Here is a 26,771-nt window from a genome sequence, read left to right as displayed (position 1 = left end):
AATTTATAATTAGACTTTTAGTACTTTATAATTTAATATTTTATAAATTTATTTAACGATACTTATCATTAACGATTTCCATCCATACTTGTTGAACGTGATAGCATAACCCAAATAAAATTAAATGGTATTTAGTATTACTTGTATCTTTTGGGTAAAAAAATGTACATTATAATTTGTGTATAAACAAGGATGTCTAAATTTTGGAAACTAATGTAAAACCCCAAAATACCCTTCGTTTGCACTAAACCCTTCTCCTTTCCCTTCCATATTTATATCTCCAAACAAACATTCCAAGAAATCCGTAATCAAGTCAAAGCTAACTCAACTGTTCACTATGCAAAAGAGTCCTTCTGCTTCTTCCTTGGGTCCAGGTGGTCTAGACCTGGCTCAAGCCTTCTTCAAGCCCATCCAAAACTCCGATCCACATTCCACCACCAACCGCCATACCAAGATCTCCGTCATCGGAGTCGGAAACGTCGGTATGGCAATCGCGCAAACTATTCTCACTCAGGACTTAGCCGATGAACTTGCTCTTGTCGACGCCAAGGCTGACAAGCTCCGCGGCGAAATGCTCGATCTCCAACACGCCGCGGCGTTTCTCCCACGCACCAAAATCAACGCGTCCGTTGATTACTCCGTGACCGCTGGATCTGATCTGTGTATTGTCACCGCTGGCGCCCGACAGAACCCTGGCGAATCTAGGCTGAACCTGCTGCAGAGGAACGTTGCCTTGTTTTCGAACATCATACCTCCACTGGCAAAGTATTCGCCGGATTCGATTCTATTGATTGTTTCGAATCCGGTTGATGTGCTAACTTACGTGTCTTGGAAACTGTCCGGATTTCCGTCGAATCGGGTCATCGGTTCGGGTACCAACTTGGATTCGTCGAGGTTTCGGTTCCTGATCGCTGATCATTTGGACGTCAACGCTCAGGATGTGCAGGTCAGCTTTACTTTATCATATAAGATATTGCAAGTGGAAGAATTATGTGGGCGCTTTCAGTTTTATTCGTAGTACATAATATTTATGCAAATTTATAATATTCTTATAGTGTACAAGTTTACGATATATCATTTATAAATCTATATAATCTTAAATATGTTAGTATACAAATGGTCCATCAATTATATATCATTGTTTTGTTGAGAACTTAAATTATTAAAAGTTTTCAAATGATCATTTAATTATAGGACGTTGATTTGTTGAGTATCTCGACTATTAAAAGATATAAAATGGTCGTTTGACTATTTATATGTCTTAAACTTGTCATTTTTTGTTAAAAAATTGATGATCGTTTGAACTGAATGTTAATTTGTTAATCGATGTATGATAACATCTAATCCCATAATCTCAAATGTTTATACAATTTAAGCAATCTTGGGATCATATTTTATCATATCTTAGTCAGTAGATTAACGTAAAGAATATTTTAACAGAAAATGACAAGTTTGAAATTATAAATAATTGAGTGACCATTTTGTAATTTTTAATAATAGAGAGATTCAACAAAGTAGTGACATATAGTCGAGGGACCATTTGCATACTTTACACTTTTAAATAGCACTTTAAACTGCACCCAACAAGTGGTATCAGGTATAAAACAAAATTTTGTTCTCCTTAGTGGTTTCAGATTCGAAAAGTTGCATCTGCAAGGTATTTATATTGTCAATTAGTAAAACAATTCTGAACAGATAATATATCGTAATTATTCAAACTATTAAAAGAATATCATTTTAAACTAAATATAAGCATTGTACTTTCAATACCATTGGTATGTTGTCATTTATTGAAAGACATAAAATATAAATTAATAACATTAAATAAATTTTATTTTACTGAAACTATAGTCGCTCCCTTAAAAGATGTTGCTAAATAATGTCAAAGTCGGTATTTGTTGCTAAACTATCGGTATTCCGTGGGTTGCATCCTAGGATTCAAAACTTTGTTTATTTTAGGAATTTTTTAAATAATCCATTTTCTCAATTCTTTAATATCATAAAAGGTCCAGAGCTAAAATTAATTTGGAAATTAATGTGAAGAAGAGACTTTCATACAAGGATTTTTTTGGAGTTCAAATATTATTCATACAGGATTGCTATATTATTTATCGTTTGATCTAATTTACAGTTCAGAAAGAGATAGTAAAGTAGCAAATTTAGAAGTTTTAGGAGCACAAATCATTGTCATGCTCCTGCATTACCAAATGCATGTAAAATATTTGCAGGCCTTCATAGTTGGTGAGCACGGAGACAGCTCGGTAGCACTCTGGTCCAGCATTAGCGTCGGCGGAGTGCCGGTGTTAAGCTTCCTGCAGAATCAGCAAATTGCCTACGAAAAGCAGACCCTTGAGAACATTCACAAAGCTGTTGTGGACGGTGCATATGAGGTGATTAATCTGAAAGGGTACACTTCTTGGGCAATAGGCTACTCGGTGGCTAACTTGGCTAGAAGTCTGCTCAGAGACCAGCGGAAAATCCACCCAGTTTCAGTCCTTGCAAAGGGGTTTTACGGTATCGACGGTGGTGATGTTTTCTTGAGCTTGCCGGCACTGCTCGGTAGAGCTGGAGTCTTGGGCGTCACCAATATCCATTTGACTGATGAGGAGATGCACAGGCTTAGGAAATCGGCTGAGACCATTCTTGAAGTTCAAAGTCAGTTGGGACTGTAAGAAACAAGTATTTGTTCACTAGACTGTAGACATTACGGTTGCTTTTGCATCTTTTTCTTCTTTGGTAGACATTACGTTTGCTGTTGCATCTTTAAAAGGCCTTTTGTTGAACACTTCTGATGATCCGGTTTATTGTTATATGTATTTTCGATTTGGGTAAACTATACCTGTGATCCCTTTTATTTTCGGCCTTTCTTATTTTGGTCACCGATTTTGAAAAAGTTACATTTTGATCATTTACATTATCTGTTCATTCCATTTTGGTAATTAGACTCTTAATTAATAGTAGAGCCAGAAATTTAGAAACGATGATCCAAAATTTTAATACTATTTTTCCTTAAAATAATTGAGTATACAAATTTTCTTATTTTTTTTCTCTTTCCCTAACACACTAGACAAAATTTAACAATTTTTTCTCTCTAAATAATAAGTATGCACTTGCTCCTCTAAGGGGCTTGGTGCATTTGTCTCTGCCCTTGACACTTATTAGTTTACTAGCATGGCATGTGATATATGCATAACAAGACTCACATCAAAGGAAGATGGATAAAATCTTCCAATTGATCCACACCTCAAAGCCTTAGAAAAGAAACTCAAAACAACAACAGACTTGCAACGACTCTTTGAATAGAATTCAGGTGTTATTTGGTCAATAGATTTTCTCCACTTGCTCTCCTAAGGGGCTTAGTACATTTGTCTCTGCCCTTGACACTTATTAGTTTACTAGCTTGGCATGTGATATATGCATCACAAGACTCACATCAAAGGAAGATGGATAAAATCTTCCAATTGATCCATACCTCAAAGCCTTAGAAAAGAAGCTCAAAACAACAACAAACTTGCAACTACTTTTTGAATGGAATTCAGGTGTTATTTGGTCAATAGATTTTCTAGAGATACGACTGATTGTCTCTTAGTTTTCCAACGGCACGTGAATCGCATTAATTTGATGTCAGGAACTTAAGATATGCTCATTTTAGCAAAGACGGTGCATGTAGAAATTTCTATACGGGATTAATACGAGATTTTGTAAATGTTACAATATTTTAATATTTTATAGAATATTTGTAATATAATTTAATATAGGATGATGTATTATCTTTTATAATTAGATTTATTATTTTATTAAGAATTAAGATCGAGTTAAAATATTATTCTTAGTTTATTATTATTTTATTAGGAATTAGGATAGAATCGAAACATATCTTTATTCATTAGTCATGTTACAACAAGGACTTTTCATATTATATAAAGGAAGCTCCCCCACCATTTTAATTACATCTTTCTTAAATATAATACAACGAGAGTTCGTTTTTGCAAGTGATGATTGTCTGGTGCCTTCGAAGCATTATTCATCATTAAGTTCTTTCAAGTTCTTCGTGAGGGAGATCTTCACACTCCGGTTTGTCTATTCATTGGGATTATGAGTGTTGGTTAGATCCGATTATCGAGTTTGCCTAGTCAATTTCGATTAGGAGGGTTCGTAGGAAAACTATCCATCTATCTTCACCATTCCCATCATCATCAAATCGCCTACCATCATCATGGCCATCATTCATGCCAACGTCATACATACCAAGAGAATTTCAATAAGATTTTTTCAAATCTTTATCTATCTTTTATTATCTTTTATATATATTTGTTAACTATTATTCATCATTTTTCTAATATCCATCATCTTGTTTGATTTTCCAGCAATTGTATTCATAAACCCTAAATCAATGTCAAAACCTCTTCTCATGCCAATATCGTTCGTTGATTGAGTCTAGAACCCTAAGTTTGATTCCTTCAACTACGACCAATTGATAAGAGATGGCAGCAGAGTGATGAACGTTGCTAGTAATTGAAGGAATCAAGCCTAAGGTTTTAGACTCACTCAACGAAAGAGATTGACTTGAGAAGAGGTTTTAACGATAATTTAAGGTTCTTGAATGCAGTTGCTAGAAAATCAAACAAGATAATGAATGATAGTTAACAAATTATATAAAATAAGAATAAAAGATATATAAAGATATGAAGAAACTGTATTGAAATTCTCCTGGTATGTATGAAGTTGGCATGAATGATGACTATGGTGATGGTGGTTGATTTGATGATGATGGTGATGGTGGGGATGGTGAAGATAGATGAATATTTATCCTATGAACCCTTCAAATTGTAATTGACTAGGTAAACTCGATAATCAGTTCTAACCAACCCTCCTAATCACAATGAAAGTCAAATCGGATTGTGAAGATCTCCCTCACAAATAACTTGAAAGAACTTAATGATGAAGAATGTTTCGAAGGCACAAGAAAATCAACACTTGTAAAAACAAATTCTCATTGTATTATATTCAAGAAAAGATATAATTACAATGGTGGGAGGAGCCTCCTTTATATAGTGAGACAAGTCCTTGTTATAACATGACCAACGAATAAAGATAATGATTTGATTTAGTTCTAATTCCTAATAAAATAATAATAAATTAAAAAGAATGTTTTAATTCGATCTTAATTCATAATAAAATAATAAATCTAATTATAAAAGATAATGCATCATAAAAAATAAATTATATTACAAATAATCTATAAAAATATTGAAAATTTGTAATATTTTAAAAATATCGTATTAATCTCGTATAAAAATATATGCATGTGTTGTCTTCGCTAAAATGGACGTATCTTGAGTTCTCAACGTTGGATTGATGTGATTCTTATATCATTGGAAAACTATGAGACATACGGTTTTATCTCCAAAAGATATGTTGACCAAATAACACCTAGATCCCATTCAAAAAGTCGTCGCAAGTCTGTTGTTGTTTTGGGCTTCTTTTCCGAGGCTTGGACGTGTGGATCAATTAGAAGATTTAGTTCATCTTCCCTTGAAGTGAGCCTTGTGGTTCATGTATCATCCTCCCTCTCTTCAAAAAGATTCAACCCCAAATCTGGAACGTCAAAGAGAGAAAAGTCAAAACCTTGTAAGAATTCACTCACATTATATTTATTAAATATATATGCTTTGAATTTTCGAGATTTTATTTTTCTAATAGGTTCGAGTGAAAACATTAGTCCAAAGAAGCATGCACTATTGTAATCATAGATTCTGGTGCATGTATAGAAAGCATGTTAGTAAAAATAGTAATATTTTAACTTGACATTTGAATTTTACAAAATAATATTAATTTAATCCTAGACATGAGATAAAATACTAATTTAACTCTTGCACTTACGATAAAATATCAATTTGACCATTTAATTTAATTAAAACCCCACTATTGATCGCCACCTATCGCCATGGTCAGTAACCATCAATTTATATCATCGTTTTTTTTAATTGAATCAAATCAAATCGGATTTTACTTATCCCTATATCCTAGTATGGTATACAAATTTGAATGAAGTAGATTCTTACATAAATTTCTCAAATTTTAGAGTCAATCACCTTATGTCATTACAATTCTCATGCTACTTTTCAAACCATTGAACCCAAAACGTATTTCTTTTCTTCCTATCAACACATGAATTCCGCCGTGCCTATGAAATTTAATGTACAATTTGTATTCTAAATGCATGCATATATAGAAGAAACGTCTTATTAAAATCCAGATATTAAGAATCACGGGTTTCACATTTCTTTCACCATCAAAACTTTGATTGTTTTTTCCATACAGATACAAATTATCCGACTGCAATGTGTTCAACGTTCCATCGTTTGAATATTAATCTGGTATTTGCTTTTACAGTCACTAGTAATATTTTATTGATTAACCTTAAAAAAATGTGCTAAAAACGATACTAAACCCCATAAAAATAAAACATGGTTATGATTATCGGAACGACTGATTAACAATAAATGAATATGTTCGAACAAGAAAATAAAACATACCAAAATTATGTGAAAAATCAAAAGGAAAAAACCACAGGCAGAGCATCACAAAATCTTAATCCCTATTTTCTATTTATAAGGATCAAACGAATTATACTATGTCAAAAATTTTGCCCGTCCTGTTGGTCTCACACTTTTACCTTACCACTGTTTTTATTGTAACTTCATGAACCGATCTAAAACAGAAATTAGGTCATAACTCTAACAAACATCAACTGGCATCGTTGTGAGGGTGAGAATATGCCTATTCTTTGATAAAAATATCATCCTAGTAATAATGGATTGCTCAAAATTAATATCTTGAAATGTGAGTACTTTTTTTTGACTAACTATTGATATTTAATTTATTGATAGATTAATTTAGATCAAATTTTATAAAAATTTATTACAAGATTAATTTTTTCAATTCAATTTACTCCGATCATTATCGGAAAATAAATGAAATGTAAGTTTTGGAACGTGGGTTGTTTTCATTATTGTAGAGTAGAATTCACCGAATTATTTATCACAAGAAGAAAAAGTATAGTGTTTGTTGACTTAACGCGTCGATATTGTTTGATATAATGATGGTTGGACTCTAGTCTATAGAATATTACAATTTGGAGGTGTATGCCACCCCTCACAATTTTATTTGTTGAGGAAGAAGCATCAATACAAACAATCTTTGAATCAACGATGGCCTATTTCATTGCTACAAGGATTTTATTTTTTTAGATACAACTTATTATCTGCTTTCGGCATCAAAATCCTTTTACCCCACACGTCTCTCCCTTGTTGGTAGTTGAGTACACTAATAATCATAAGGTCTCAAAATTTAAGAATTTTATATATTAACGTTAATTAAGTTCGTTCATATGTAATCTTTGTGCTCTAACGGCATTTAATTTTAAGGGAAAATAAAATTTTCATTTGGTTCTCAATAAAATGGTAGAAAAAGTTATAAACGAAGATTTTGATAATATTTTAATTATTTTTCATGATGAATGAATTTAGGTAAAAATACTTCATAGATCTCTCGAAATTTTAAATTTGACATTTTAATTTTTATTATAAAATATTTTAGATACCTTACTTTAAAGATAACATAGAATGTATACATCATTTGGGACAGACACAGTATAATTATAATTGCAATGGGATTAATATTGTTAATGTAGAAATTGCTATAAAATCACAGGTCAATAATACAAAACAGGGTAGCAACAAACCATATGAAAAATAATTGACTTACATATTCAAGGCTTCGATTTCTGAAATTATTCTACGTAAATGAATTCCTTAACAAAATCGGTTTTACTGTTTGTTGTTCGCAGTCGGTTATACCTTTGTGGGAAGATAATGGAGGAAGCACGTGTACAAAAGCCTGCCCCCGTCGGCATATATCGGCGCGTGCCACCGTCCAAAGGCAGATGCTTGCGGGTCAAGTACACTGAATTCCCGACACCTAGCCTAGCCGTAGCCGACCCATGGCTCAAAGACTATTATATAGGAAAAAAAAATATTATTATTATTTTATTCTTTATTGACGCATTCATAAAATATGAAAAAATACAAAATCTTGGTGATATTTTTTTTATTTCTTATGTAAGGAAGATAATAATATTTGAATCTTTGATATGGTCCATCATTTTCCACTTAACTACTTGTAACACTATTAATGGCCACTAATATTTCATACCTACGAAATAGTTAAATTGTTATATTACTCCATGTACTATACATTAGTCTTTCATATTTTAATTTGATATTTTTATTGTTTTAAAAATAGTTTTACTATACATATAATAGTTTTATGGTCACTGAGGGTTAACTATCGTTAGACCTTTAACGAATTGTTGACATGACATGTTAAAAAAAGGGGTTTTAAGAATGATTTGTGAGATTTTTAGGGATTTTTTTTTAATTTTAGAAAATTTTGAGTTTTTTTTTAAATATAATATTTTAAAAAATTATCAGTGAAACATGTCACATAACGAAATTTTTTAACACCTTTATAGTCGGGACACTTAAAATGGTAACATTTGTAACATTAGACACCTAGATTAACCAAAAAATTTAGACACCTAAATGAAAAAAGAGTATATTTTAAGTTTTTTATATTAAGCCTAAATTTAATATAAAAAAGTTTAAATGTAAAAAGATAGACTGTGAAAAAATTAATAAATGATAATTGTAATAAGAAAAAGATAATAAAATTTTATAAATAGAAAAATTTTCTTTGATTCAAGTTAACACTTTTAAAAGGAAAAAAAACTAGTTTACACTTTGATTCATAAAAGGATTAACTCAAATACCCCGTCTAGGGAAAAAAAGTTTAACTTGCCATTCTGTTGGGTTAAAAAAAATAATCTAAAACTGAGAATAGTTTAAACACAATTTTAAAACAACCAATCAATTACCTCAGAAAACCAATCAATGGGTTAAACAAATTAATAATATAGTTATTAGGGTTGCTTAAAATATGAACAAAGTAGGTCAAGCCATAGAGTGTAATTGGGTCAAGCATAACCGTCCAAATATTTATTTTTATCTTCTCCACCAAAAATATTTTCTGATGGATAGATCAATTGTATTCGATGATTAATAAATTATTATTATTTTTTAAAGATTTTGAACTCAAATATTAGCGATATAAATATTTATTATAAAATAATTAAAAATCTATGAATAAATATTACTCCTTATAGTCATCCTAAAATAATCTAAAAAAAAACGTTACGTGAGAACCTTGAGAAAAAAGAACCAATCAATTAACTGTTGAGGGTTTAACGGCTACTGATTAGATAAACTTAAAGGTTTAAATGTTGTATACCCCCACGATTAAAGAATAAAAGTAAAGGCATAAAGTATAAACCGATATTCTCATAAATAGTGGACACTTGTGCAGCAGTTTGAAGCAAAACGAGTTTTGAATTTAGAAGTGTTGTTCGGGTTGATTTCTCATTTGCACTCCCCAAAGCCAACAGTGACACTCTTGGTCGGTCAATAAAAGGAAGCTTGAAATTGAAATGAAAGCTGAATCTGTCAACTCTCCACAGATTGAAAACCCCTTTAAAACCCCCATTTTCTTTCAATCTTTGCAGCCAAACAAATTCTTCTCTGGGTTACCCTTGTCCATCTCCACTTCGTTTTCTTTCCGTTCAGAATCATGGGGGGCTTCTCGTCTTGCGAACAGACAGACATGTTAATTCCTTTGAGCCCAACAGAACACAGACAAGACGGTTCAGAAAAGAGCTGTATGTCTGTAGTAATTGGTGAATTTAAATGCATAGCCAACATAGCTTTCCCGATGGTGCTAACAGGTCTTCTGCTCTACTCTCGATCCATGATTTCCATGTTGTTTCTGGGCCGTCTAGGGGACCTGGCTTTAGCCGGTGGATCGCTTGCTATTGGATTTGCAAACATCACTGGTTACTCTGTTCTCTCTGGCCTTGCCATGGGGATGGAACCCATCTGTGGCCAAGCTTTTGGTGCTAAAAGATACAAAATTCTTGGCTTCACCATGCAGAAAATGATACTTTTGCTTCTATTGACTTCAATCGTCATCGCTTCTTTGTGGTTCAACATGAAAAATGTACTTCTCTTTTGCGGCCAAGATGAGAATATCGCCAACGAAGCTCAAGCCTACATTCTTTATTCTCTTCCAGACCTTGTAGCACAATCCATTCTACATCCTTTACGTACATATTTAAGGACTCAGTCTATAACTCTTCCTCTCACATACTGTTCAACTCTGGCAATTCTTCTCCACATTCCCATCAACTACCTTCTTGTCTCTGTGCTTGACCTTGGCATCAAAGGTGTTGCCTTAGGCTCCGTTTTGACCAACATAAATCTCGTGGGTTCATTGATCGTTTACATGAAAATCTCTGGTGTATACAAGAAAACATGGGGTGGGATTTCCTCAGAGTGCTTGAAAGGGTGGAAATATTTATTGAATTTATCCATTCCGAGTTGCATTTCGGTTTGCCTTGAATGGTGGTGGTATGAAATCATGATTTTGTTATGTGGGTTGCTGTTGAATCCACAAGCAACGGTTGCTTCGATGGGCATTTTGATTCAAACAACGGCATTGATCTACATTTTCCCATCGTCATTAAGCTTTGGGGTGTCGACTAGAGTTGGAAATGAACTTGGAGCTAACAATCCAAACAAGGCAAAACTGGCCGCGATCGTCGGCCTCTCGTCGAGCTCGGTGCTGGGGCTTTCGGCGTTGGTTTTCGCAATCTCGGTAAGAAAGCAATGGGCAACCATGTTCACACAAGACCCCGAAATCATTGCCTTAACATCCATGATATTGCCTATACTTGGACTGTGCGAACTCGGGAACTGCCCACAAACAGCAGGGTGTGGGGTTCTAAGGGGAACAGCGAGACCAAAATTGGGAGCAAACATAAACCTGGGGTGTTTTTACCTTGTAGGGATGCCGGTTGCGGTGTGGTTGAGTTTCTTTGCGGGGTTTGATTTCAAAGGTCTTTGGGTGGGTCTTTTAGCCGCCCAAGCCTCGTGTGTGGTGGCCATGTTCTTCACCGTGACTCTTACCGATTGGGACTATGAAGCCTGGAGAGCGCAGCAGCTCACCACAGCCGTCCCATTTGATACCAACCAGGATGGAACTTTGAAAGTTGACTCTTCTCCCTCTAAAGAATCTTTGGGGTTATTACATGACGTAAACAAAAATGACTTACCTGTCTAATTTGGAACACCGTGAGTTGATTTTTCTATTTATTTTTTTATAATGTGAATTTGATCAGAATAGAATTTTTTTTGTTTTACGCATCGGTTGGTTTGTCGTTTCGGAATGGAAAAACAGAGGAACAGAACATAGATTTTGTTGACCAAACCCAAGTTTCTTGGTCGGCCAGATCTTTGTTTGGAATTTGGACAGGTATAATGAAAAAATATTTTCTATATTATATAAATAATCAATTTAATCTTTATTTTTTAAAGTATTTTAGTATTTAAGTTTTATTTTATGATAAAACATTATTATACAAATGAAAATCATTAGTCAACTAAGAGTAATCATTCTAAAAATAAGAATTCTTTTACCTTAAAATGAAATGATATGTGTTAAAATGATCAAAAACAAAGAATAAGTACTAAACTAATTATTTAAGCAAATATTAAAAAAAATTATTTTAAAATAAAATAATTAGAACTACAATATTTTTTTAAAAAAAACATTATTTAATTAAACGTTTGAGTTATTTTTTTAATATTATGCCACTTGAAAATATGCATCGCGTTGCCCACACAGCGACAGCGTAGCAATTTCTTCAATCAACATCGTACTTTGCGCGTACGAAGTCATGTTGATAAATGACACGTGGGATTTAGTCATTTAGATTTGAAGCCCATTTATCATTTGCGTGGAAACCGCCTTTTCAGTTTTTGCCTTAAAAAGTGGGTTTTATGACTCAAATGAGTGCAGACAAAAAAACCTATCTTTTTTCTTGTAATTGTATTCGTTTTTATGTTTTAGTATAAAGTTATTTATATCTTAAGGCTCTTATTTTAAATTAATTTTTAAAATTTTAAATATTTTTATTTTAAATTCAAACTATAACTCACGTTCTAAAACTTTTAAATATTTTAATTTTATTTTTAAACTATGACTCTATTTCTAAATTGTCCCCTCAAACTTTTGAATATTTCGATTTTATCCAAATATATAATTAGTTTCTACCATAGTTTAACCCAAACTTTGTTTTCTCAAACATATAATAATATAACTTAGCCTAACAATTTTATTGACAAGGGATGTGATTAGTATATACATATAGTTTGAGATGAAATTGGAATGTTAAACCAATTTAATGACTAATTTTGAATCATAGTCATAGTTTAGGGATGGAATTAAAATATTTAAAAGTTTAAGGATCAATTTAAAATGACGCTCATACTTTGAAAATATGTGATATAATTAACTCTTTTAATATTTATTTGCCAAATTTATTATTATAATAATTTAAAATAACATCATAAATTTAAAATATTAAAAAAAATCATGACATCTTTTTTTTGGAATAGTTTTATAAAGTGGTTATAAGATATTATTTATTCAGAATTTTTTTTAACTATAGACAATGAACATACACACCTCACAGACATAGACAGAACACAATAGAGACCTATGAAGGTCATGACCCCAAAAATTTGAAAATTTATAGTGTAGACCCTTAAAATTTTTATAAAAATTATGTTGTCTCCCATAAAATTTTGAATTTTTTTTTTGAAAAAATGTAAATTGAACCCTTCAATTTTTTAATAATTTTAATTTAAACTTTAAATATTTTAAAATTTCTAGTTGACCTACCAGATTCTATCACAAAATTTTCCTAGTGTTTACAGACATAACTATCCAAACTCAAGTTCTTAAAGATAACAACACTTGTTTTGCCAACTTATATCACTCAATAGACTTAAAAAAACATATATTATAAATTTATTATATCACAAAATTTTTTCCTAAAATGATATTAAATTGTCACTAAAAATAATAATACTCCTATTAAATTAGAACTCATGTCGGTTGATTGGAATCAGACGTGCGGAAGCCGAGCTGGCCACCGCTTGCAGCTGCCTCCTATGCTCTTGACACTTACAGCATGAGATAATTTAACTTTTTTTTAAATAGTTTATTTAATTAAATATGAGTTGGTTTTAAATTTTTAGATAACATGTCATGAAAATTTGATATTATTTGATTTTGAAATTATTAAAGTTATATGTTTGATTTTATTTTATGAGTTTTCGATATTATTTGGTATAGTTTTAATTTTCTATAATTATTTTAAAAAAATAATTAATAATTTTATATAATATTACAAAATTATTTTCATTACTCAAAATATATTTTTAACTTGTACCTCAACTTGGTTCTACATATATGGTTAACCTTTCTCAATCAAACTCTTCACTTAGCAGATATTTCCTTTTTTATTATTGTTTTGGGTAAACTGCATGCATAGTAATTAAAATTATAGGGGTGATTCTATTTCTTTCATTGATCTATGAATTTTATCAATAAAATTATTTTAATCAAGTCACTAAACATTAACTTAATAAAATATTGACGTGATCATTAAGTAAATTTATAGAATTATATATTTAATTTGTATTACTTATATATTTTATCAATTTAATCATAATTTTAATTTAATTTAATTACCATTTGATTAGATAAGAGAAATAAATTGTTGCGGAAGGCGGCTATCAGATAGAGCAAAATCGCAAATGATAATTTGAAAAAATAAAAATAAAGATAAAGAAAACACAAAATTGACGTGGAAAACCCCTAAATAATATAGGGTAAAAACCACGGGCAAAGGTAGAAGAATTTCACTATGAGAAAATAGGAATTACAACCTCTCTCGATCTACCAAGGAGAAAACAATGATAATTCTCTTTTGATAAAAAGGAGAAAACAAATCTCAAGAAACTCTTTAAATTCTCTCTAGTATTGGAAGAAAGTTGAATGCTTTGAGATGGTTTTGAAGCTAAATGAGCTAGGGTATTTATAGTTGAAGTTTAAGGACCAATTTGTAAATACCATAAACTTTAGTGACTAAAGTTTGTAATTTGCCTTTTCTAAATGTCAACAAAAAACCAACAAATTTCCGGTGCATTAAATTTGTGCACTTTCGGTGTATTTATGCACCATCCATATTTGACTTTTCAACAATCTCCGACTTGAAGATTTGATTGGAACAATCATATCTTCACACCATTCTTTCTACCTTGTACCTTCATGTTGCTTACGTCTCTGACAGGCCACAGGAGGATCAACACCAAGTAAATTTATCAGCATTGATTGCCTTCGTCATGAAATCTGTTATGTTATCTTTGGTATGGATCTTCTGTATATCTACCGTCCCTTCTTCCACTTTTTCACGAATGAAATGGAACTGAACTCGTATGTGCTTTGTCCTTGAATGAAATGCTGGATTCCTTGCTAGATGCAAGATGCTTTGACTGTCACAAAACAGAGAAACATACTCTTGATTGTGCCCAAGCTCCTCCAATAGCATCTTAAACCAAATTGCTTCTTTACTGGCTTGTATAGCTACTACATATTCTGCTTCTGTTGTTGACGTAGCCACAACTGACTACAATTTTGAAACCCAGCTTACAGCTCCATCAGCAATTTTGAACACATATTTTGTAGTAGATTTATTTTTATCCAAATCCCCTGCATAGTCAGAATCTACATACCCATTGATTAGTAAGTTTGATCCTCCGTAACATAATGCAATATTTGAGGTCCCTTTGATGTATCTCATGATCCTCTTTACTGTATTCCAATGCTCTTTTCCTGGATTCGCCATGTACCGACTAACCACTCCTACTGCTTGTGCAATGTATGGTCTTTTGCATATCATAACGAACATTAAACTTCTCACTGCCGATGCATACGGTACTCGAGACATCTCCATCATCTCTTCTTCACTGCTAGGACTCATAATGGAGGATAATTTGAAGTTAATAGGAAGAGGGGTAGAAATTAGCTTACAATCTTGCATGTTGAATCTTGACAAGATCTTTTTCAAGTAATTCTTTTGTGAAAGCCAAATCTTAATATTACTTCTGTCTCGGTGAATTTGCATCCCCATAATCTTATTTGCTGATCCCAAGTCCTTCATTTCAAATTCCTTAGTCAATTGTGCCTTCAATTCTTCAATATGATCTTTGTTGGGCCGTGCAACCAACATGTCATCCACATACAACAACAATATAACAATCGTTATCACCATACCTCTTGAAATAAGCACAAGGGTCTACATTAAGTCTGTTGTATCCAAGGCACATAATGAAGTAATCAAATCTCTTATACCAACACCTCGGTGCGTGCTTTAAACCGTACAGAGATTTGTTCAACCTGCAAACCAAGTTCTTCTTTTCTTTTTCTTCAAAACCTTCAGGCTGGAGCATGTAAATTTCTTCTTCAAGATTTCCATGAAGAAAAGTTGTTTTAACATCTAGCTGCTCTAGATGTAAGTTCAATGTAGCACACATTGCCAAAACTACTCGAACTGTTGTTAGTCAAACCACTGGAGAAAATATTTCATTGAAATCAATACCTTCTTTTTTAGCATATCATTTGACCACCAGTCTTGCACGATACCTCTCAACCTGATCGTCACCATTTCGCTTGATTTTGAAGACCCATTTGTTACCAATTGGCTTCCTTCCTTGTGGTAGTGGCACAAGATCCCATGTATTATTTTTATGAAGGGCTTCAATTTCTTCTTGCATCGCCATCATCCATAATGAAGCATCTGAGCTGTTTATTGCCTCCTGGTATGTTGATGGCTCACCTTCCTCTGTTAATAGGCAATATGCAATATTTTCTTCTATAACATAATATGAGTGCCAATTGGGACGTCTTCTCACACGATCTGATTGACGAGTTATTGGAGCTTCAAAACTCTCTGGTTCTTGTTCATCATGTGCTGGTTCTTCTTCTGAAGAATCTCCTTGTTCAACCTCCTTTTCCACATGTATCTGTGTAGTCTCTGACTTTTCAGCGCTATCATCGTCTTATTTTCTTTGTAGTTTATCTTCTATAAATATAACATCCATGCTGATGATCACTTTACGGGCAGTGAGATCCCACAAGCGATACCCCTTGACTCCATCAGTATACCCCAAGAATTTGTATTTCCTGGATTTTGGATCCAGCTTTGAGATTTCTTGAGAGTTGTACATCACGTACACAATATTTCCAAATACATGGAGGTCTGAATAATCAGCTGGTTTACCAGTCCACATCTCCATTTGTGTCTTCAGCTCTATTGCAGTTGATGGAGCTCGATTCACCAAATAACAGGCGGTATTGACTGCTTCTGTCCAGAAATATTTTTCTAGGCATGCATCCCTCTGTCATTCCATTTTATTGAGGAGTGTTCGCCACTGTGAACTGTCTTTTGATGATTTCTTTCCTACAAAAGTCATCGAATTCTTCGCTTGTGTATTCTCCTCCATTATCTGTTCTGAAACACTTGATCTTATTTCCAGAATCAAGTTTCACCTGCGCTTTGAAGTTTTTGAAAGTTGAAAACACATCTGACTTCTTCTTAATAGGGTACACCCAACATCTCCTGGAGTAATCATCAATAAATGAGACAAAGTATTTTTCTCCGCCTAGGGATGTAAGTGGTGCTTTCCATACGTCAAAGTGAACCAATTCTAGAACACTTTTGCCTCTAAAATTTGATGCGTTGAATTTCAACTGGTGTTGCTTACTTGTTATGCAATGTTCACACAAAGGAAGTGATACCTTTGTTAAGCCTGGAAGTAGCTTTTGCTCCACAAAGACTTTCATTCCTTGTTATGACATGTGTCCAAGTTTCCGATGCCATAGCATTGCAGAATCTGAACTACATAAGGCAACAAAGGCTTTTGCTTCTAGCAAAGTCTCTCCCTCCAGTATGTACAAATTTGCTGTTATCTTTTCGCCTTTCAGCACCACAAACGCTCCACGGAACACCTTCATGATTCTTTTCCGTGTTTCAATCTTGCTTGCATTATTATCCAACAATCTGTAGGATAATAAATTTTTCTTCAGGCCTTTCACGTGTCGTACATCTCGAACAACTTTAATTGTTCCATCATACATCTTCAACTTGATGGTTCCCATGCCAACGATCTCTAAGGCATGATCATTGCAACTATACACAGATCCTCCTAAGACAGGTTCATAATGATGGAACCATTCTCTTCTCGATGTCATGTGATATGTTGCTCCCTAATCAATGAGCCATATATCTGCATATATCTTTATACCTTCCACGGTGGTTGATGCTTCACAGCGTAGAGAATCTCCATCATCTGAAGTGTTTGCGGTATTACCTTGTGGATTGGAGTTTTTATTTAGAATCCAACAATCCTTCTTCAAGTGACCCTTCTTTCCACAGTTGTAGCACTTTAAATTCTTTTTATTTCTTGACTTCGATCTACCATGTTTGTGACTGCTGCTTTGGCCACATTCCGTTGATCTCCCTCTCATCGTTGTCAACGCTTCTGCTTGTTGCAGATTTACTTGTTTGTCTTCCTTGTTCTTGCGCCGATTTTCTTCTTGTAGAACAGCAGCTGCAACGTCATTGAAGACTAGACTGGTGACATTACTGTTTGTCAAGTTAATGATAAGTTGATCATACGAATCCGGTAGACTTTGAAGTAGAAGTTCAGCACGTTCTTGTTCTCCTATTTTACAGCTTAAGGATGTAAGCTGAGAAAATAAAGTGTTCAGTGTATTTAAGTACTCCGTCACTGAAGTAGATTCTGGCATACGGAGAGTGTACAATTTTCTCTAAGGAAAATTTTATTGTGCAGCGATGTGGCCTCGTACAATTTGGTAAGATGATCTCATATCTCCTTAGCTATCTTTTTCTCCTCGATGCTTGACAATACTTCATTTGCTAATGCTAGATGAAAGTTTGCCATAACATTCCCGTCCATTTCGATCCATTTGTTGTCATCTGTGAAATCTACCGGCGTTTCACTGATAACTGCTAGACACCCGTCTTTCCTCATAATGGCATTCATCTTCAATTTTCATAATGAGAAATTTCTCCCATTGAATTTTTCAATATCAAATTTCGTTGTCATAGCTTCTATTACGGATAACTCCCACTATTTCACTATAGTGAATAGTTCTCTGGAACCTTCAAAGAATGGGTAATACATTCTTACTTTCTTATATTGGAGGATCCACCTTTTGGTGGCAACCACAAAGATAATAAGCAGATATTACACACTCTAATCTGGCTCTGATACCAATTGTTGCGGAAGACAGCTATCGGATAGAGCAAAATCGCAAATGATAATTTGAGAAAATAAAAATAAAGATAAAGAAAACACAAAATTTACGTGGAAAACCCCTAAATAATATAGGGTAAAAACCACAGGCAACGGTAGAAGAATTTCACTATATGAAAATAGGAATTACAACCTCTCTCGATCTACCAAGGAAAAAAAATAATGATAATTCTCTCTTGATAAAAATGAGAAAACAACTCTCAATAAACTCTCTAAATTCTCTATAGTATTAGAAGAAAGCTAGAATGTTTTGGGATGATTTTGAAGCTAAATGAGCTAGGGTATTTATAGTTGAAGTTTAAGGACCAATTTGTAAATACCCTAAACTTTAGTGACTAAAATTTGTAATATCCCCTTTTTAAATATCAACAAAAAACCAACAAATTTTCGGTGCATTAAATTTGTGCACTTTCGGTGTATTTATGCACCACCCATATTTGACTTTTCAACATAAATAACATAATAATAGAGAAGGGGTAGTCGATCTAGGCAACTTGGGAAGCTAAGCAAACGCCTATCTACTTAATCAAGATCTTTAACTGATTGAAGACTGACAAACTGTTTATATAAAAACTATATATATATATATATATATAAGCATGATTCAATTGTACCAAGTGTAAAACTAAGACTTAGTTTTATATATTTTTTAAATTGCTGGACGAGAGAAATCAAAAGCTGAGATTAACGATAAAATAAAAAATGAAAAGATATTCATAAAAAAATAAAGAATTATTTTCAGCCTTTAATTTATATTATTTAATGTTCCTAAAAATGTGTAAAACTAATAGTTTTACACTGAATTTAAGTGGATATTAACCTATATATATATACACACACACATACACGAGATAAGATACACTTACATTATGTAAAACTAATAAGTTTTACACTATTTTACAACCATTATTTAAATAAATAAATGATTCAGATTTAATTAAAATTTAGGCTTAATATAAAAATAAGTTGTCAAACTACATTGTTTTTTCTAAAGTAGTGTTTAAACTTTTTTTAGGTCAATCCAGGTACTTAACATTACAAATATTACCATTTTATGTGTCTTGTCCGTAACGGTCATTAAAAAGTTTCGTTAAGTGACACGTGTCACATTACAATAATTTTAAAAATTTTATTTGAAATAAAAAAATTATTTAAAAAAAACTCCAAAATTTTTGAAAAACTTTAAAAAACCAAATCTTTAAAAACTCTAATTTTAATACCTAAACCTACATTAATTGATGGTCTTTATCATCGTCAAACCTCCATTTAATAACCAATAACCCCATGTAAATCTATTGGGACATGATCAATCGACAACTAATTGATGCAAACCCCAACGCAGCAAATCGCAATCTCACGCGATCTTAATTGACAATTGACGACAAGGATAATGACACCTGACTAGAGAGATTACAAGGACGGTATCGATGGCGGTGGTCGTGGTCGACAAGGACGACGTCAGTGGGTTAGAAATTTATGATTTTTAAAGATTTTGAATTTTTTTTAACTTAAGAGAAATTATAATTTTTTAAAATATAATTTTTTTTAAAATTTTTAAAATTATCAAAATATATGAACCATGTCACTTAACGGATTTTTAAAGACCGTTATGGTCGGACACCTAAAATGATAACTTTTATAAACTAAAGCATCTAAATTGATCGAAAAAAATTAAACACCATTTTTAAAAAATAGATATATTTTGACCACTCATTTTTATACTAATCCTAAAATTTATAATTCATAATAGTTTTTAACCGGTAAAGTAACATCTCTCTCATCTTTTACCGTGAAGCCCATCTTTATCGTTGCTCTCTCTTTCAAACCAAAAAAAAAAATCTTTATGTTCTTCTTGTTTTTTTTTAAGTTACCTATTGTCTCTGCCTATCGACAAGTATGTAATTGTTTAACATTTTTGTTCTCCTTTTTACTGTCATATTATGTAACATAGAGTGAAAAAATAAATTTTATTATCAATTTTTATCACAAATATTTTCTTCTAATTTTTAGCATAAAAGAAGTTACAGATTTAAATAACTATAAATTTTAGCAATTATGACTAAAAAATTGTCACAATTAATAATAACATTCAAGTTTATTGTGATAAATTTTGTTTTTAATTATATATTTTAATCAAATTTTAACTACCAAAATTAGTTAAAGATGTCATTTTCTTAATTTAAAAATTTATTAGTTTATTTTTCAATTTAAAAATTTAATTAAATATAAAAGAAATTTAAAACTCAATTATTCTTTTAAGTTCAAAATCTTCAAATATCTTTAAGTCTAAAATTATTTATTTATATTTATATTTAAAAAGCACCTCAAGAAATATAGAAAATATTATATATTATAAAATAATTACTTAATGCAAAAATAAGTGTTTAAACTATATCTTTTATTAAGGTACTTAAAGTATTTTTCGTTCAAAGTAGGTTTCTAATATTTTTAATATTATTTTTTTAAATATCTCAACCGTAACGACCGTTAAAAGATAATGTTATCTGATACATGCTACATTTTTATTTTTTTATTTTAAAAGAAATACTGAAAAATATTATTTAAAAAACTCATTTTTTAAATTACAAAAAAAACTTTAAAACTCTGAAATTTTTAATTTAAAATCTCATTTTCAGCCGTCATCGGTCATTGACTTTATAATTGAATGACCGTTTATTAGTAACCATTCACCCATTTACGATCATTTTACTTATCGTTATCCCAAACTCTTAAATACGTAATTTTAAATTTAAAATTCACGTGAACACGAGAATTTCTCAGCAATCTGATGGGGGTAGAGACACCATGGGGATTCAATGGTGGAATACTATAGGAGGAATTTATGGAGGATTGAACGCGAGAAGACGAGGCTGTGAATTCATTTTTTCTTTTTTTGGGTTGGGGGTTTGGAGACATGCGATTGGGTGGGGTGAATAGCACCCATCAAAAAAATAATTTATTAAAAATAAAAATATTAAAATATATATAAATACATACAAATTAAATAATGATTTTTTTAAGGACCATTACATTGTACGCACCTAAAAGAATAACGTCAAAACGTTAAATATTTACTTTGAGTAAAAAATTCTTTAAACACTTAAAATTAAATTAAGATATAATTTAAATACTTATTTTTTTATTAAACCTAAAATAATTACATGATTTTAATAATCTGTTTTTAGATTATACTCAAAGTTGAGAAAGATAAAATGCTTACTACAAATCTCAGTTGAACGTTTCAGCCTAATGACTCGCGCATTCAAACGGAGTTGTTGAAGATCATAGCCAAAGTATTCGCAGTGAAACAATGAAACAAAATATTACATAAATAAATATCTCTATACAATATTCAAATTAAACACATTCCTCAAAAGTTTTTAAATCTCATTCCGACTCAATGGATTCTTGATTACTTAAATTCAACAATTGTTAAAATATTTAGTATAATAATGTTAATTGAATAAAAAACTAACTAGTTATAAATAATTATTATAATGAAGTTATTTCTAGGGTGTTCATAATTTAGTTAAAATCGAATTATCCGACTGGATAATTTTTTTTATTAATCGATCGATTAATTTTGGGTTCGGTCGGTTAACGTTTAATATTTTTGCAAACTTCGATTATTAGTTAATTCGGTTCAAAATTGATTAATTAACTGAATTAATCAAATTAATCGAAATTACTAAATATTTAATATATTATATATTATTTATATATTATTTAGTTTTAAGAGTGTTTAAACTTTATTTTTAATCGAATTAACTGGATTAATAGAAAATAGAAAATATTAAAAATATTATATATATTATTTATAAATTTTGATTAATTCAATTAATTAACGAATTAATATAACTTAGTTCGGTTGGGTTAAAATATTTTTAAAATTTGATTCAATTAGTATAGTTAATAATTATTCGGTGTGGTTGATAACTGAATTAACCGAATGTAGGACACTAATTATTTTAATATGTCCATTATCCCTAATCAATTAAATAATATATATAAATTAAAATAAATAAATAAATAAAATATAAATTTATCGAGCTTTCATGACGTGGTGTGATCTCGAACAAAATCTCAAAAAATATACTAAATCAGTAAAATTAAAATAAAAGATGTGACATGTGATTATTACCTGTACAGATAATATTTCTGTAAAATCACCTTGATAACGAGCTATACCTACTATATAAAATAAGCTCTCTCCAATGTCCATCTTAACTCGTCTGAACTAAGTTGGAGGAAACTTCTCTTCTCCCCACTCTCTCTGCAAATGAATCCCAAGACACCTCCCAAACCCATTTTTCTTTCCATTTTTTGCATTCAACTTTAAAAAAAAATGGGCAAAGCTTCCAAATGGTTCCGCAGCATCCTCGGCCTCAAAAGAAGAGACCCCCACAAGCCTTCTTCCAAACGCCGTTGGAGTTTCGTCAAATCCTCCCGCGACAAGGACTCCTTTGCCGACACTAACGCATGCGGTAACAGTAATGCGATGACGCCGTCGTCGCAACGCGGTCTTCGGCAGCATCAGCAAGACTTGATTTCTGTCGTTGACACGAATGGTGGGTGTGATGCAGTGGATCATAACATGCACGCCATTGCCGTCGCTGCCGCTACAGCGGCGGTTTCCGAGGCGGCTGTTGCGGCTGCTCAAGCTGCGGCGGCGGTAGTCAGGCTCACCAGCAGCAGTGGTAGATGCGCGCGTGATCACGTTAGCAGCAGCAGCAGCTACGGGGAACTCGAGGAGTTAACTGCGGTTAAGATACAATCTACTTTTCGTGGATATCTGGTTTGTTTTCTATTGATTTTTCTTCATTTGACTCCTTTTTTTCATGATTTTTGGTGAAAAAGTTGGGGATCAACAAACAACATCATATTGAATGCGAGAAACGTGTCGCTCCTGCTCATCTGAGTCACCGACTCATCCGATTCCGAGGCGTTAACTCGTTGCATCTTAATTTGTTTCCATTAAATAATCATCTTTATTATTTAAATTTGTTTCCAATGCAATAGAGAAAAGAAGGAAAGAACTGTTTGTTCCCGTTACCGAATTTAGCAAGATTCGCGTTATTGCGAGAACGACGTCGTTTTCTAGTTCGTCCTCTTTCTTCCAAAATGATCTAATTTTGGGTGTTTGTTACTAAATTAACGTGGATTAGTTGGTTTTTTCTTCTTTCAAGTTGGCTTTTGGGTTTGTGGATTATTGCTGTCCAATTATTGAAAGCTTAAATGGCAACAACCCTTTTGCCAAGGGTCAGTAAGAATACAATAGTAATTCATTAGCTTACCCAATGAAGAATGATCCCCAATTGTCAGCATTTTTTTATCACAAGACTTTGAATGCAATACAACTTATATGGGAAAATGGGCTAACTCTATGTATCTTAGGTTGAAATCTTCTGGGTAATGCCAAAAAGTTTCTCATCTCTCAAAAGAGTGGGTCCAAGTCCATTAAAAATTAATGTTTCCTCTGGCTAATTTATATATGTACGTACTTTTTTGTTTTGGGAGATGATATAAAAGCTTTTTATTGTATCGATGATAAATTGATCTAGCTGGATTAGTCACTCTATCCCTTAAATAAGGTCAGATTTGAGAGTTTTGTCCCCATAATTAGTCTATGTAAAACTCAATCTGAAATAGTCGATTAATAGATAGTAAACAAAAATAAATATACTTTTTATCGTGGAGATAGTATGTCAGCTAGTGTGAAGTCCTTTTCCCCTTTCTCATTTTGTCAGATTTTTATTTTAAACTCTATTGTAGTATAGTACTGTTAGTATATTGCTATTCTATCATCTTCTTGGCGCCTGTTAATCTTTAAATTTTACATGTGTCTAGTACATGTTCTCTGCATTTACATGTTGAAGTAGTTAATACAATAAATGATTCAGTGTGGTCCTTTGGTTTGCTAGTTGGCGTTTGTGGTCTCTCTTTATCCCTAAGCAGATGGTTACTTGCATAATAAGTTGCCTTTAGTTGTTGGGCTGCTTGCTCCCAAAGCCATTAATGGAGGACTTTACCCAAGTTTGTTTTGTTGACGATGAGTAATGACCCCATTGATGTTTTTTCTTCTTTTTTTTTTGTCAAATGAGCTTCTTTGCTTGTCTGATTTTACTTTTGTGGTCTAACCTTTAAAGGCGAGAAGGGCATTGCGAGCACTGAAAGGACTGGTGAGGCTTCAGGCATTGGTTAGAGGCCATATTGAAAGGAAAAGAATTGCAGAATGGCTAAGAAATATTCAAGCATTGTTGCAAGAACAAGCGCGTACTTGTGCTGGGCGGGCACAAATTTCTCAATCTTCCAGACTAAGCAGTAAATCTTCTCACTTCCAACATGCAGTAAGTCACCTATTCTAATTCTTTATTTTGCTTTTCTCCCTTTGAATTGACATGTTTGGATTTGTTACACTGACAGTGTACACATTAGATTGATATAAACTTGTATAATATGTAATTATTGGTGGCCATGAAATCTCTCTTACTTTGCAGGGTCCACTAACCTTCGAACATGCAGTTCAACTGAAGAGTTCAAAATATGAGCAATCATCAATGTTGAAGGTATCCTCTTCATACCTGTTTAAAACTCTGTTGTTGAACTTAAGATACGAAGTGTCTTACAAGTGTATTTTAAGAAAAATAAATTGTTAGGATAATAATAAAAGATTGAAGTTTATCTGAAAATACTTTTGCAGTACCATTTGACATTGGTTATACATGCTTAATTAACCCGTTTCAACAATTTCAGAGAAATGGCTCTAGGTTGAGTGGAAGGAATCTTGATAGTTATGAGCAAATTGATGAAAGAATTGGTCCAATGGATGATGAAATTGATGACGGGATTCTCGAGGTTGATACTGGAAAACCCCATTTTGCCTCCAAATGCCGAAACCTGTTTCACTCAACACATCTTGCTTTCAGTTCGGATCTATACGGTTGCAGTTTCACGAACTCCAGAGACTCGCACCAAATGGCTCCTTTAAATCCATTCAAGTACTCTCGTGAAGTCGAGGAAAGTCCTTTCTGCACTGCTGATAATAGTCCGAACTTCTGTTCTGCATCATCGAGAGGGGGTAGTTCAAATAGAAGCCCTTTCACTCCTGCCATGAGTGATGGGTCAAGAAGCAATGTAAGTGGTTACTCAGACCATCCAAATTACATGGCTTACACAGAATCTTCAAGGGCTAAGGTGAGGTCACTGAGTGCACCAAAACTAAGGCCCCAGCACGACAGATCCAGTTCGACAAAGAGGTATTCCATTCAGGGTATAGGTGAATTGAAATCAAGTACACTGAAGTCCGTCTTGTACACAAACTTCGCAAGCAAAGGTTATCCCGGTTCGGGTCGCTTGGACAGGCTTGGAATGCCTGTTGGATACTGATAATATGGTTTCCCGTATCCCTTTTGGTTTGGATTTTCATGCACAGGGTAGGTGACCTTACGAGAAGGTAAGAATGGGAGGATGAAATGGGGTTTATTCATAGTTGTCACTTGTTCCTTTTCTTTAATCCGTATTTAGGAAAAGCTATTGAAGTTATTAATTTCTGCATGTTGACAAAACTCTAGATAAGGTCGGGTACTGAAAAGTTATATTAAAATGTGAACTACGTATGGCTTCCTATTTTCATAACAATCTCCTTTCCCAACTTTGGTTTCGGACTTATATCTCTAATGATATAAGAATATTTGTGAACGAGCTGAGTCGAGTTCGATTATTGTTGAGTTTGATTCGACTTAAAAAAAGTTAAAAGTTGAGTTCAATTTAATTCGATTTGAAAGTTTGTGAGTTAAAAATTGTTAAACTTGTACTCAAAATAAAATATTGAAGGACTTGAATGTTTACAAGTTTAAAATTTTTGAGATATGAAATATAAAATTGAAAATTGAGTTTAAAATATTTTTAGATTTAATTCGATTGCATTTTATTAAATTAGAGTTTAATTTTATATTGTATTTAAAAAATATATAAATATTAATATTATTAATAATTTAATTTAAAAAATTAATATATTATTTTTTTGTACTACGTAGTTTTTTAGTCGAATTTTATATAAATCATTTTGTTTCATTAAAAATTTGAATCAAATTCAAATCTAATTTATGCAATAATATTAATTAAATTTTAATTAAATTAAACTCAAATAATTTACTATTTATCTATATTTATTTTAAAGTTTTCTGAAAGGATGGGAAAAAATATCCTATTTATGTAGTCAGCAAGTGTTTATGATCCCCCTCTTAGATTTACACGGCAAGTAAAATTTGATGTACAGCACAAAGCTGACACAAAATCTCAGTAAGGGTAGTGGAAAGTCTATAACAGTATAAATCGCAGGGTAAACTACATAGCTGATCACTCAACTATTTTTTTTAATTTTGACTATTGATATTTTAATTTCATCAA

General features: G+C 32.3%; 3 protein-coding genes across 3 annotated transcripts; all 3 read left to right on the top strand.

Annotated features, from left to right (window-relative positions):
* Positions 1-218: 218 nt before the first annotated feature.
* Positions 219-2,779, top strand: LOC120117416 (L-lactate dehydrogenase B-like). Its single transcript, XM_039137700.1, has 2 exons — positions 219-946; positions 2,229-2,779. Exons 1-2 carry the CDS (start codon positions 338-340, stop codon positions 2,670-2,672), a joined length of 1,053 nt encoding a protein of 350 aa, XP_038993631.1. The 5' UTR covers positions 219-337; the 3' UTR covers positions 2,673-2,779.
* Positions 2,780-9,683: 6,904 nt separating this feature from the next.
* LOC120117414 (protein DETOXIFICATION 49-like) lies at positions 9,684-11,383 on the top strand. The gene has a single exon (XM_039137699.1). It carries the CDS (start codon positions 9,688-9,690, stop codon positions 11,233-11,235), a length of 1,548 nt encoding a protein of 515 aa, XP_038993630.1. The 5' UTR covers positions 9,684-9,687; the 3' UTR covers positions 11,236-11,383.
* An 11,219-nt stretch (positions 11,384-22,602) lies between these two features.
* LOC120117227 (protein IQ-DOMAIN 14-like) lies at positions 22,603-25,938 on the top strand. Its single transcript, XM_039137515.1, has 4 exons — positions 22,603-23,157; positions 24,509-24,709; positions 24,860-24,928; positions 25,116-25,938. The coding sequence occupies exons 1-4, from the start codon at positions 22,708-22,710 to the stop codon at positions 25,746-25,748; spliced, it is 1,353 nt and encodes a 450-aa protein (XP_038993446.1). The 5' UTR covers positions 22,603-22,707; the 3' UTR covers positions 25,749-25,938.
* The last annotated feature ends 833 nt before the right edge of the window (positions 25,939-26,771 follow it).

This window comes from Hibiscus syriacus, unplaced genomic scaffold, assembly GCF_006381635.1.
Source record: "Hibiscus syriacus cultivar Baekdansim isolate YM2019G1 unplaced genomic scaffold, ASM638163v2 tig00110319_pilon, whole genome shotgun sequence".
In the NCBI taxonomy this organism is placed as follows: domain Eukaryota; kingdom Viridiplantae; phylum Streptophyta; class Magnoliopsida; order Malvales; family Malvaceae; genus Hibiscus; species Hibiscus syriacus.
The sequence above is the reverse complement of the archived record's forward strand: the minus strand, read 5'-3'. Positions and strand labels throughout refer to the sequence as shown.

Excerpts from the sequence above, each read along its gene's own strand:
- LOC120117414 (XM_039137699.1), top strand. The coding sequence starts at position 9,688 with ATGGGGGGCTTCTCGTCTTGCGAACAGACAGACATGTTAATTCCTTTG.
- LOC120117416 (XM_039137700.1), top strand. The coding sequence starts at position 338 with ATGCAAAAGAGTCCTTCTGCTTCTTCCTTGGGTCCAGGTGGTCTAGAC. Across the intron at positions 947-2,228 it reads TCAACGCTCAGGATGTGCAG|GCCTTCATAGTTGGTGAGCA; the intron begins GTCAGCTTTACT and ends AAATATTTGCAG.
- LOC120117227 (XM_039137515.1), top strand. The coding sequence starts at position 22,708 with ATGGGCAAAGCTTCCAAATGGTTCCGCAGCATCCTCGGCCTCAAAAGA. Across the intron at positions 24,710-24,859 it reads CTTCTCACTTCCAACATGCA|GGTCCACTAACCTTCGAACA; the intron begins GTAAGTCACCTA and ends CTTACTTTGCAG. Across the intron at positions 24,929-25,115 it reads AGCAATCATCAATGTTGAAG|AGAAATGGCTCTAGGTTGAG; the intron begins GTATCCTCTTCA and ends CAACAATTTCAG.